Genomic DNA, 13201 nt, shown 5'->3' on the forward strand with positions numbered 1-13201 from the left:
TATGATAGAAAAATGAATGACCGGCGGATAAACATATCCCACAATTCCCTCGCGACAGCTGCACTTCACTGTACGCTGCTGCTGCTGTTTGGCGGTTCGCTTCGAGATAAATGCGCTCTGTTTACTGTTGTCAACCGTTTTATTGGACTCATATGTGTGGGTAATAGCTTTATAACTCTATTACAGTTAAAACAAATAGTTTTTGCCGGTGTTTGGCGTGTTTTAGAGTATTTTCAGGAGATTGTTAGCCGATTAGCTCTTTAAAAATGGCTGATCCATGGAATCGAGGTAAGTGACACGTAGCAGTTCTCTTTTAATATGCAGTTCTTACTTACACTTTTTATTTAGTAGTACTATAAATACATGATATTATACAGGATATTGAAATATTATGAAGTCTCTCTTGTCTAAAAGTAGCATCGGTTGTTGATTTTGCCAGAATAAATTTACTTGAATATGAAAATGTTCAGGTAAGAATGTTGTAACAGGCCAAAATAATGAAATAATAATGTAATTTTCAGGACATGGAGCTGTGGATGACATGTTGGACGCTGAAAACAAGCGGATGGCGGAAAATCTGGCCAGTAAAGTCTCGAGACTCAAGTCTGTAAGTCAGAATTAGTTCAGGATCTGCTAAACTCTATTTAAGAAATAATAATAAGGGATTTCGCAGTTATTTACTAGTGGATCTGCGTTTACATGGGTTTACATTGAGGATCTTTATTTTTATAAGAGTCAAAACTATTGGCATCAAATTAGCTCCTTTCGTTGTACCAATAAATAAACAAAAAACAAGCAATGAAATCTTGTCAGTGAATATACTAAAAGGTTCATAAACATAAGTGTAATTCATTTTAAAGTATAATGAGCTACACAAAAAAAACATATTTGAAAATCTCAATGGTAAAATTACCCAAAAATCAAGCATAGTTCACCTGTATTGAGGTAAAGTTGGTTTAATATTCGTACGTTCAGACTTTCTCCTCAATATAATTTCAGTAAAGTATTCCTTGCAAATACTAAATGGGGGAATCATATTAGCAGCCAATGACTATCAAAGCACAACATTGTTCACAGTCAATTAAATTGTGATAATGTTAAGTCATACTTGCGTTATGTGATTATCTATCTATCTATCTATCTATCTATCTATCTATCTATCTATCTATCTATCTATTTTATATTTATTTATTTTAACCAGCTTTTTGTTGATGCAAAAGTCGTTTTTATTGTCTCTTATAACAAGATTTTTTAGTTAAAACCTTTGAGAGTACACATTAAATGTTGAAAATAAATGTAAAAAATGATTTAAAAACTGTTGCATCATTATCATCTATTGACTAATATAATGTCTCATACTTTATTTATATGTTTTATTGTGTTGTATTGCATATATAATTATAGTTTAATGCAAATATGTCTTTGTTTGGTTGTTGTATTGGTGTCTATTGTTATGGATTAGTTTTATTTTTAATGTAAATGTATTTATTTATTTAATTTTTCTATTGGTTTTGATGATGATTTGATGTAAATTAGTTTGGAAGATTGGAAGTGGCTAATGGAGATCTAAATAAACATATAAAAATATGCATTATTATTACCAATAACTTTATATTCATAAAATAATCTAAATATATAATCAGATTTTTAAAAGTAACCTAAATTGTGTCATCTACATTTTGTTTCTTTCTCTGCAGCTAGCATACGACATTGACAAAGATGCCGAAGAACAGAATACCTATTTAGATGGCATGGTGAGTGTAAATGTACGGTGGCCGAAAGAGCGTAACGCACTGCAGTTTAAGAAAACACTCGCAATTACAAAAAACACCAGCAAATTCAGCAAAGATCTTCATCGGTTTGACAGCATACGTGTTGCGAATCTCCAAAACGCAAACAAATTAAGAAAACACGCTGCATTTTCTCACAACACATGCAGATAGCACAGAAAACCATGGAAATGTTTAAGGGGGACCCAAAATTGTGATGGACCTGACTGGGATTTGTTTATTGTGCCATGGCTATTGCTCAGTGGAGTTGTAGCTGATCCTTGAAAGATTAGTTTTTTGCATATCTTAACATCCTGACTACACAATTCCCTTGTTTTAGTATAATATTAGCCTCAATAACCATAACCTAAATAGCTGGGACTGTTACGTTTTTGGGTCCCTTTGAAACATTTCTATTGTGTTCAATGCTATTTGCCTGTGTTGTGAGAAAATGCAGCGTAAATTCTTAATTTGTTTGCTTTGAGAGACTTTGCAACACGTATGCTGTCAATCTGATGAAGATCTTTTCTTAATTTGCTGGTGTGTTTTTTGTAATTGCATGTGGTTTCTTAAATAACAGCATGTTTATCTCTCTCGGCCACTGAATATATGAGTGTGTTAATGCTGTATTTGCATTGTTGGCAGAAGGCTGTAACTCGTCATCATGTGCTTTACATCCTTGTTTACTCAGGACTCCAACTTTCTCAGCGCAACAGGCTTGTTGACTGGAAGCGTGAAGAGGTTTTCCACAATGGTCAGATCGGGTCGAGACAACAGAAAGATCCTGTGTTACGTGTCCGTGGGTCTGGTTGTGGTCTTCTTCCTGCTGTATTATCTGGTGTCCCGGATGCAGAACTGATGGGTCGTTTTGGTTGCTCCTATTTTAAGCTGGTTTCTCAGTTCTATGAGAGTTTATGGGGATTCTCTGTTATGTGGAGATTTCAGAGAAGTGCACAGGTTACGTTTTGTTCATCGTTATTAAAAACAATAATGGATGCAGTTTGAGGACGATTGCTCACATTTAACTCCAAACTCTGTTTACACTTTCAAAAGTCAGTCTATTCAGTGTGTATTTTTATTCATGCTTCAATCAAAGAAATCCACCATGGACCAATATTTAGATTCATTAAAAGCTTTTCCGATTTCCATGAGCTCTATTTTTATCATTGTAAAATATGTAAGAAAATGTAACTCACTAGTTTTTGATTATTATGTACATTAAAATTTTTATTGCGAATGCTTCATGTGATGATTTCTGTGTGTGTGTGTGTGTAAGTATTTAGGTAACATTTTAAGTAAATTAGTAGTTATTTAATTATTTAAGTAACTATTTAAGTAGCTATTAAAGTAGATATTTAACTGATTAAGGAGCTATTTAACTAAGTAGATATTTAAGTAACGAGGTAACTAAGCAGCTATTTAACTAAGTAGATATTTAACTAAGTAGATATTTAAGTAACTAATTAAGTAATAAAGTAGCTATTTAAGTAATGAAGTAACTATTTAAGTAGATATTTAACTAAGTAGATATTTAACTAACTAATTAAGTAATAAAGTAGCTATTTAAGTAATGAAGTAACTATTTAATTGGCTATTTAAGTACCTATTTAAGTAACCTTAAGTAACTTATAGATTTTATTCATTCATTTTCTTTTTGGCTTAGTCCCTTTATTTATCTGGGGTTGCCATAGCGGAATGAACCACCAACTTATCCAGCATACCCAATTCACCTGTACCGCATGTCTTTGGACTTGTGGGGGAAACCGGAGCACGCAAAGGAAACCCACGCCAACAAGGGGAGAACATGCAAACATGCACACACAGAAATGAAAGGAAAGGAAATTGTACCGAAATCGTGGCAAAATTGTGTGATCTGACAAGGCTTAAGAGATTTATTAAATACATCAATTTCAATTAAAAATTGTGGAAAAAGAAAGCTGCGAACTTGAGAATTCTTGTTTGAATTAAATTGCTGTCATAAATGTTACGTGCGTAAATAGCTGTAATTATAAAAACGTAAAGGAAAACGGAACATATGTAATTATACGAGGGTACAATTCTAAAATCTGCAATTAGAACAGACATAGATACGACATTTTCTCTGTCTGTTTGTAAACAACTTATAAAAAAAAGGACACGATTACCATATGTTTTGTAAATAAGATATGTCCCATACAAAATAAAGAAGGTAATAATGTAGATCTCTAGTATATTGGTTGTACCTTAATAGTACACTTAACATATAATATCATGCACTTGTTGTGCTGTGCAGTTGTTTTGTTGTAACGCTTTTTGTTTATAGACCATTTTGAAGGATGTAAACAAAAACAATGGTCCCATCCTATTTCCTGCTTTAAATTTTTTATTTCTGTAGCTTCTGAGAATCCAAAAAGACCCACATATTGATAAATAATGTTATGATAGCTGTTTTAACATTAGGTTATGATTGAATTGCCTCTTGTTACAGTTATGAAATAGTTTAATAACAAGCAGGAAATGTTTATGGGCCAATGACATGACAACATTGAAATGGTCTATGCACTTGTTCTCCAGTCCACAGCACAGCGGTGCAGCTCACAGTGACAGAATGAGCCGCTCTTTTCCTCTCGAAGAAGAACATTTAGGATTTTCAAGACAGCAGCAACGGCGGGCGGTCAGTTACGATAACGGCTGTCCCGGGGCGAAGTGAAGCCAAGTCTTCCTCATTTGTGTTTTATGTCCTTTTGTTTTGTTTTTTTTGCATTTATAATTTGTCGTGATGTCCGGTGAAGTGGAGACCAGCACAGAAGAGCAGCAGGTTTGCTCATTCAAACACGTTTTTCTCTGAGGGCCTAAACGCATCTGACAATGTGATTGTGTTGATTCAGCAGATAAAGCCTCGTTTTAGCAAAACAATAATGTTTAAATGTGTCAGATATTTGAAAACGAGGATCATATGTTTTATATATATTCATTTGAGATGCGTAAGAGTGTATTTAAACGCATTTTGGGAAGCATATTAGTTTATTTATCGTTGCTTGCTTCTGACTTTTGATTAAATAAAGCATTCCTATATTGTGATTGAGGTTAAGTTGGTTTTATATTCACACATTTTAACTTTTCCTTAAGAATATAACTTCAGAAAAGTGTTCATTGCCAATTATTAATGGGGAAATCGTATTAGCAGCCGATGACTATCAAAGTACATTGTTCACAGTCACATAAATGGGGCTAGTGTTGCTCTCAGGTCATAACGTTACTTGCATGTAATTTCAGACCGAATATTCAAGTACTATGGTAAACAATATAGGGAGAGTGCCACAAGTTCTCATGATTCGGTGAAAAATAAGCCATCAAATCAACCAATCATTTCTTTTTTGTACTGTTAATACTGTTGTTTAACTCGATGTTAAACCTCTATGTATTTATTTAACCCATTTTTTGATTGTAGTAAAGTTCGCACATTCAGACTTTTCCTTAATAATATTATAATTTCAGTATAATGATTTTATAATTTCAATAATATAACTTTCCAAACTGTAAATGTGGAAATCATGTAAGCAGCCTATGACTATAAATAAAAGTGCATTGTTTGTTCACAGTCAAATAAATAGTGCTAATGTTGCTTTAAATCATACTTGCATGTGATTTAAGACCGAATATTTAAAGTACCATGGTAAACAATATAGGGACCGTGTCACAAGTTTTCACCTAACGAATGTGCTGATATAAAACCAACCATACCTCAATATGTATGATATGTATATTTTAACGTGTATGTGATGTATTTGGTGAAAGCTATCAAATCAACTAATCTTTCATTTTTATATGGTTAATGCTGTTGTTTATGTAATTAGTTGTTACAATTCATTGTTAAAGATCTCTTTATAATTTATTTAACCATTTTTTTATTGGATTAAAGTTTGCACATTTGAACTTTTTTTATAATAATATAATTTCAGAAAAGTATACTGCGCAAACTGTAGATCGTGAAATCACATTATCAGTCACTGACTATCAAAGTTCATTGTTTACAGTCAAATAAATAGGGCTAGTGTTGCTTTCAAGTCGTGCTTGCATGTGATTTCAGACCGAATATTCAAGTACCATGGTAAACAATATAGGGGGAGTGTCACAAGTTCTCAGGATTTGGTGAAAAATAAGCAATCAAATCAACCAATCATTACATTTTTGTATTGTTAATGCTGTTTTTTATGTTACCAGTTGTTACAACTTAATGTTAAAGCTCTATTTATTCTTTATTTAACCCAGTTTTTGATTGTAGTAAAGTTCTCACATTTAAAACATTAAACATTTTACTTAATAATAATAATAATATATTTTCAGGAAAAGTATACTTTGCAAACTGTAAATAGTGAAATCATATTAGCAACTGATGACTATCAAAGTACATGTGATTTCAGACTGAATATTCAAAGTACCATGGTAAACAATATAGGGAGAGTGTCATGTTCTCACTGAACGATTGTGCGAATATAGAACCAACTTTCTCTATTAATACATGCATTATAACGTGTGTGTAATCTATTTGGTGGAATATTTGCTATCAAATCAACTAATCATTCAGTTTTTTTTATTTGCTCATTCAGACTTTACCCTGAATAATATAATTTTAGAAAAGTTTTTTTTGCAAACCGTAAATAGGAAAATCAAATTAGCAGCCGATGATTATCAAAGCACAACAATTGTTCACAGACTCCGTAAATTAAATGGTGCTAATGTTGTTTTGAAGTCATACTTGAATGCGATTTCAGACCGAATATTTAAATTAGCCTGGTAAACAATACACGAAATTTGTCACGGTTTAAAAAGGAACGAATGTGCGAATACAAAACCAACTTTACCTCAGTCAGAATCATGGCATAGTTTTCCTTAATAAAAGATTAGCATTTAGTTGATTTTATTTAAATAATACTTTTTAAAATTAGTTAAACGGGAAAAGCGAATTTGGTAAATGAAAAAGCTTGGTAAACAATGAAGGGAACGTGTCACAAAGTTGTCACGGTTTAAAAGTGAATGAGCGTGTGAATATAGAACCAACTTCGTCTGTTGTTGGTCGAATGTAAATCATATTTAGTTAGTAGTAATTATCACTTTAAATGCAAATTTTACCTCAAAATGAACGTTTCTTCACCATTTAGTTACTCAACACTTAAGCCGTTCTAAACTTTTACGAATTTCTTTCTTGGGTTGAACACAGAACAAGAAGTTCTGAATAATGTTGGAAAAAAAAGCAGCCATTGACTTTCATGGCAGGAAAAAAAATGTAATGTTCAGTCAGTGGCAGTTTTGTCCTACATTTGTCAGTATATGTTCCTTTGTGCTCAAAAGAAGAAACTTAAATAGGTTTGGAACAAGTAGAGGATGCGGAAATGATGACTGAATCGTCATATTTAATTGAACTGTCTCTTTAAAAACCACTGAGTCTTATATTAGGACATTTGTTTATTTTTGTACAGTGCCAACTTGTGACATGGTCCCTATATTGTTTACCATGTTACTTTGAATATTCGGTCTAAAATCACATCGAGTATGAATGCAAAACAGCAACATCAGCACTATATATATTTGACAGTGAACAATGTTGTGTTTTGATAGTCACTGGCTGCTAATATGATTTCTCTGTTAAGAATTTGCAAGGAATACTTTCCTGAAATGATATTAAGGAGATAGTCAGAATGTATGAATATAAAACCCATTTTACCTCAGTCTAATGCCATAATCGGCCAAAAACATGCATTTTACATGATGACAAACTGTTAAAAATGTGTTTCAGAGTGCAAAAATCAAGCTAAGCTCTGCCAATCGTCTTTTTGTAGTCTGAAATGTTTCCTTTCCGCATCTAATGTAGGAGATGCAGGACACTGTTGTGAGTCCAGAAAAGGCAGAGGAGATCAAACTGAAGGCCCGATACCCTCATCTGGGAGCCAGGCCTGGCGGGTCGGATCTGTTGCGGAAAAGAATGCAAAAGGGGGTAAGTTTTTACACCATGATTTCGCTTGAGTGCAGCAGTCAGGCTCAGAGTTTGTTTTAACAATAACAAAGAAAAGCTGTTTTGAGCTTCATGGCTGAGAGTCGATAATGTGCTTTTTGTTTAACCCATAACATTTAAAGGGATAGTTCACCCAAAAAAAAGCATTTACTCACCATCAGCTGCTTTCAAACCTTTGAGTTTCTTTATTTTGTTGAACGCAAAGGAAAAGATTTTGTTAGATGTTAGAAACTAGAAACCGCTGACTTGCATAGTAGGAAAAAATGAATACTGTGGAAGTCAATGGTTACAGGTCTATCCTGAGACCTGTTGTACACGGTCGGTTTGGGTTTTACCAAAGTAAGTTTGCAGTTAGTTTGAGCGAACTGTGACCCTGTGCACACGAACACGGGTCTTTTCAAAATGGCACTTTTTCTACACTTTCATTGTTTGTCCACATGAAAACTGAGTATCGGGTGACTGAAACCGGAACTTTATGAAAACTTTGACTAGGGTGAAGATTTTCAGAAACTCCAGGTACAGTGTAATCGTGTGGACACTAGAACCGGAGTTTTCACCTCCTTTTTGCTCTTCGCTTTACACTCTTTTCTTCTTTCTGATTGGCCAACATGGCTGGTGGACATGGCCTAGGTTTTTGGGCTCAAGAAGCTGGGGTGGTGTTTCGAGTTTCTTCACCATGGTGAACTTTGCACTACACTGCTTGCTACAAAGCAATAAACATGGTTCGAGAATACTGAATGAATACTTTAAAATGAAAACGTATAACACAAGTTATAAACGCTGATGTTTTGTCAAGCCAATAGTTACTCTGCAGCTCTGTGCTCAACTAGTTTTGTGCAATAGGCCTCAACCTTCTTTAAAATTATTTATTTTGTGTTCAACAACAGAAAGAAACTCCTAGAGGTCTGAAACAACAAATAAAGGTTGAGTAAACAATGTCAGAAGTTGCATTTTTGGGTAAACTCTCCCTTCAGTATAGATGGGTAGATGAGAAACTAGGGCTGCACAATATATCGTCTCTACATCGATATTGCAACCTGCAATAGTCACATCGCAGGATCTGCAATGTCATGTTGGAGTTAATGTAACATGACCTAATGGGTTCTAAAACTGGGAAAGATTTAAATTTTTATTTGTTTTTAAGACGTGTGGCGATTTTTAAGATTTCAAGCTAATTGAAACCATTTGGGCACCAAAAAATGATAAAGTTTTCCACTTTAACAAAGATTTATTGCTTATAAAAATAATATATATGGGCTTATATTACATTTGATTATTGCATTTCTGAGCCTATCGTTTGGGGTTATTTCGATACCGGTGCAAAATCGATACTTTTAAAATGGTACCGGTGCCTGAACCCATACATTTGAGCCACAAAATTATGGTGGATGACTTTTATTATTTGATCAAAGTTTTAATCATTTTAATTGAACAGTATAATTATAGTTTAAAATATACATTAATTCATCTTTTATATATTTGAACTGCATTAATATACTACTTTTAATCATTTGCTTGTTAGCATGAATTTAAGATTTGCATTGTGCAATTAACATCACATTAGCTTACTACTAACATGTGGAAAGCTGTCATCAAAATCAGGGAACACCTTTTTTCTAGGGTTGGGGCTTGTGACTGCTCACATGGACATCAGTAATAAGACAATAATGTAATAGTGATTACATGAGTTGTGTTTTGAATGCTCCTTTCATGATCTTATTTCACATAGATTGATTAACGTCGTTGCGTCACTGTTCTGTCTACATTTCCTCCGGAGTTTCATGTAATTTCGGGTGTTTTTATTTATTTATTTATTTTTTTTTGTTAACTGACTGCAGTTTGGCACTTTCATTCAGCAACATATTGTCCATCACAAACAAGATTTTGGATAAAATTGTGAAGTAAGGACTGGTGGGCAGAGTGTTGTTTTAATGGAGTTTGATAACGCACGCAGAATGGAAAAAAAAAACCTCCGCGTTTCGTGACACGCGTGTCAATGGTCCTTTTAAGGTAATCAAAAATCTGTTTCTGAGTGCACCAGACATGAATGACACTCCTCATAGAACTTGAGAAGCATACAGTACTGTATGATCTATATATTTTGTAAATTAAAGATTTGCAGGTTAAGAAAAAAGCATAGGAGGAAGTTGCCGCGGTGCAGATGAAAAGTAAAAAAAAAATGTGTATATATATATATATATATATATATATATATATATATATATTATATGTATATATGTATGAGAGAGAGAGATGCGTAACTAGATAGAATAGACAGAGATAGATTGATCTCCGCAGCAGCTGCCGAAGAGCTGCGCTCTCCATACGTGCTGCTCACGCACTACTTTCGCTTGCGGTGTGAAACAGGCGTAAGGACTGGTGAGTGTTATGCAATTTAATAACACGTCAAATGGAAAGAAAAAAAACTTCCGCATTCGTGTGTGTGTGTGTGCGCATGCATGCGTGCGTGTGCGGTCCTTTACTGACAGCCACGTGTGTGGATCTTGTCCGAAAATATGGCAAAGTCCTACATGACGGTGATAGTTTGATTGCGGTGTTTACTTCAATAATGCCACTAATATCTGCATACTCCACATGTCTTAATTCCATTTCTGTTTAGTTCAGTTATGACTTTAGTCAGATTAAGGTCATCAAAAATCGCTGTTTGGAGCTTTTGTAGGCCTACAGTTCAACATTCATGTTTAACTGAATAAACAGTTAGTAAACACAAGTACATCTTATTGAACATAATTTATTCCATCACCAATGTTCATAGTAGAACATTTTCTCAAGCAGTTTGTGAGGCATTTTGGAAACGGGAGGTGAGCCCCTGGTCTAATGCACCACCTGGCTTGAATAACCCATTCTCAAAGATTTATTATTTGGGTAGCACACATTCTGAATGCTTTCGGCAGAATTCAAATGAGCCATTTTAATCTAGATTAATTCTAAAATAACAGTGAGATTAATCTAGATTAAAAATATGAATCTATGCCCACCAACTTTTACATCGATTTATGCAGATACACTCCCCTATAAAATCGTCTCGGTCAATGTAAAATGATGAATTCTTTCCGAATAGCATTACTCAAGTCATCATCAATGTGAAATCATATTCATATCGCAATACGTATTGCAGAAAAACTAAATATCGCAGTGTCGGTTGTTTTCCCCATTATCGTGCAGCCCTAGAAAACATTCATTACAAAATAAATTCAATAATTAGCGCTGCTGAAAAAGTGAGCTGACATGACTTCACTGCAACTCATATATTTTGTTCTCTCCAGCAGCAAAAATACTTTGATTCGGGCGATTATAACATGGCCAAAGCCAAGATGAAGAACAAACAGCTTCCGGCAGCGGCGGCGGAGAAGACTGAGATCACCGGAGACCACATCCCCACCCCTCAGGATCTTCCCCAGCGGAAACAGTCTCTGATGGCCAGCAAACTCGCTGTCTAACGCCAGTCCTGCCGCCTGCTGCTCCTTACATTCATCTTACTGTTTCGTCTGTCTTTTCCTATCCTTTCTTACTCTTGTTGTCTTCAAATATAGAAACACTCTTGATATAAATACTTGTTTTTTTTGGTCAACTCTGCCACCATTGCACTTGAATTTAACTCGCAACATCAGTGCCAAGGTTTAAACATGGCGGTCTGACCAAATAAGTCATTTTGACATTATTTTAGAGTTTTACATTTGTTTTTGTTTTCTCATAACTATAAGACTTGCATGAATATGGACAGGACTTGAAATAATCACACCCACCTCCTCTGCCAAATCTGTGCCTCCTGGAAGAAACAAAAATGGCTTGTAGACGTTAACCTGAAGAGCTGAAGAAAGTCGACACGCTCTTAATAGTTTAGTTTGTTGACATTCGCTGTTTGCCTCCGACTTGTTAATTATGAAAATGGCCTTAAAGCTGTTTGTCTCTCTCTCGGGTGATGTTTATTTGCCCTCTCCTCTTTGATTGGTCGATTAGGTTGTGTTGTCATAACAACCCAAATGATTTATCTGAGCTGTACAACCGTTTACTGTCACAACCGTGCCATTTGTTTTGTAAATAAACTAGTTTTGCACATGCGCTGTCAGACTGATCTGTTGTTTCTGAATTTTGACATAATTTCTTTTTAAAAGAAGTATATTTGGCTATTGAGAAATCATTAATTGTTTAAAATATATTTAAATGAGCTGCTAGCGTTTTTGCTATCATAAATAACTTTGAGAACTACATGTAATAGTTTTGGTTTGTTTAAAGTCTAGTCTCACAATGAGATGTGTGAAAAAATGATTATCTAATAAACAGACTGATCATAGAATGGGCTATATGCACAGCTAACATTAGGCTTTTTCAGCCAGTAATGAACTTCCGGTGAAAGATTTATGTGACTATTTTCAATTTCATAAGGTTGCTTTTACAGCATCGATGTCGTAATGTAATTAAAACATAATCGGTAAAATAGACTAGCATTCATTTGGTTTTTAAAGCGTAAAAAGAGATGAAAAACTGTTTAAACACAGGCGTCGTCATTAGCAGCAGGCTAGTGCAGAAACTCCATTGAATTTACTGGGGTAAAATTAATTTACATATTTTAAAGACATGACGCGGAGAAATATTTAATGCAGTGCTTCTTGTTTGGTCTGATACCCACTTTATATCGTATTCAAATGTAAAGATATTTGCGTATTGCTGTACATCCTGTGTGTATTAAGCAATGTGTAAGCGAGGCGCACAACTAACGCCCTCTGCGCTGGACAATAGACCGGCTTTGATCTGGTCTATAGAACAGTCTATTAAAGTTTCTCAAAATTGCAATGCGCCTCAACACGCCTCTTTTTCTAGACTTTTTTTTAGATATGAGCGCAAATGCATTTTCTATTTAAACAGCGTGACGACTCTTGCGCCAAGCTGAAACTAGCAAACTACAATTGTGTCGCGCCTTGCGCCACATTGCACCGGGTGTATGATAGGACCCATAGATTTGAAAATGACTAGCATTAGTATCATTGTGCAGTAACCCACATTTGTCAGTCATTTGCTGCTATGCTGGCTTGCTTCGTAATTGCTTAATTTTCGAGTGTCACGCATTTGTTATCACCCAGCTAAATTATAGCACACATAATTTCAACATTTAGCAAAGACCTCCTGACTTTGATTTGTCCCTTTTAATTATTTTATGTAATTTAATATTATATAATATATCTATATTTAATATATACTGTAATAAAGTGTCATTTTAAATAACTATGGCCAGTAATTCTATGGAGCCTCAAAGCCACAATAATGTGACGCGAGTCACGTGACTCGGATATAAATCCGATCGCTCAAACCACTTCAGAAGGTGATCTAGGATGCAATCCAAATGAAATTGGACCGGTATAATCATTCATAAATTAATATTGACTTTCATAAATTAAATTTGACTTTTGCATGCTAAAAG

General features: G+C 34.5%; 2 protein-coding genes across 3 annotated transcripts; both read left to right on the forward strand.

Annotated features, from left to right (window-relative positions):
- The first annotated feature begins 31 nt into the window (after nt 1-31).
- bet1l (Bet1 golgi vesicular membrane trafficking protein-like) lies at nt 32-3006 on the forward strand. Its single transcript, XM_056451758.1, has 4 exons — nt 32-288; nt 522-607; nt 1698-1754; nt 2461-3006. The coding sequence occupies exons 1-4, from the start codon at nt 267-269 to the stop codon at nt 2626-2628; spliced, it is 333 nt and encodes a 110-aa protein (XP_056307733.1). The 5' UTR covers nt 32-266; the 3' UTR covers nt 2629-3006.
- Nucleotides 3007-4373: 1367 nt separating this feature from the next.
- On the forward strand, nt 4374-11844 carry arpp19b (cAMP-regulated phosphoprotein 19b). Of its 2 annotated transcripts, none has more exons than XM_056451757.1 (3): nt 4374-4566; nt 7621-7743; nt 11052-11844. In XM_056451757.1, exons 1-3 carry the CDS (start codon nt 4528-4530, stop codon nt 11220-11222), a joined length of 333 nt encoding a protein of 110 aa, XP_056307732.1. In that variant the 5' UTR covers nt 4374-4527; the 3' UTR covers nt 11223-11844. The 2 variants fall into 2 exon arrangements, with proteins under 2 accessions (XP_056307732.1, XP_056307731.1); XM_056451756.1 differs by having other exon boundaries at nt 4377-4566; nt 11049-11844.
- Nucleotides 11845-13201: the final 1357 nt, after the last annotated feature.

Source organism: Danio aesculapii, chromosome 25 (assembly GCF_903798145.1).
Source record: "Danio aesculapii chromosome 25, fDanAes4.1, whole genome shotgun sequence".
NCBI lineage: Eukaryota > Metazoa > Chordata > Actinopteri > Cypriniformes > Danionidae > Danio > Danio aesculapii.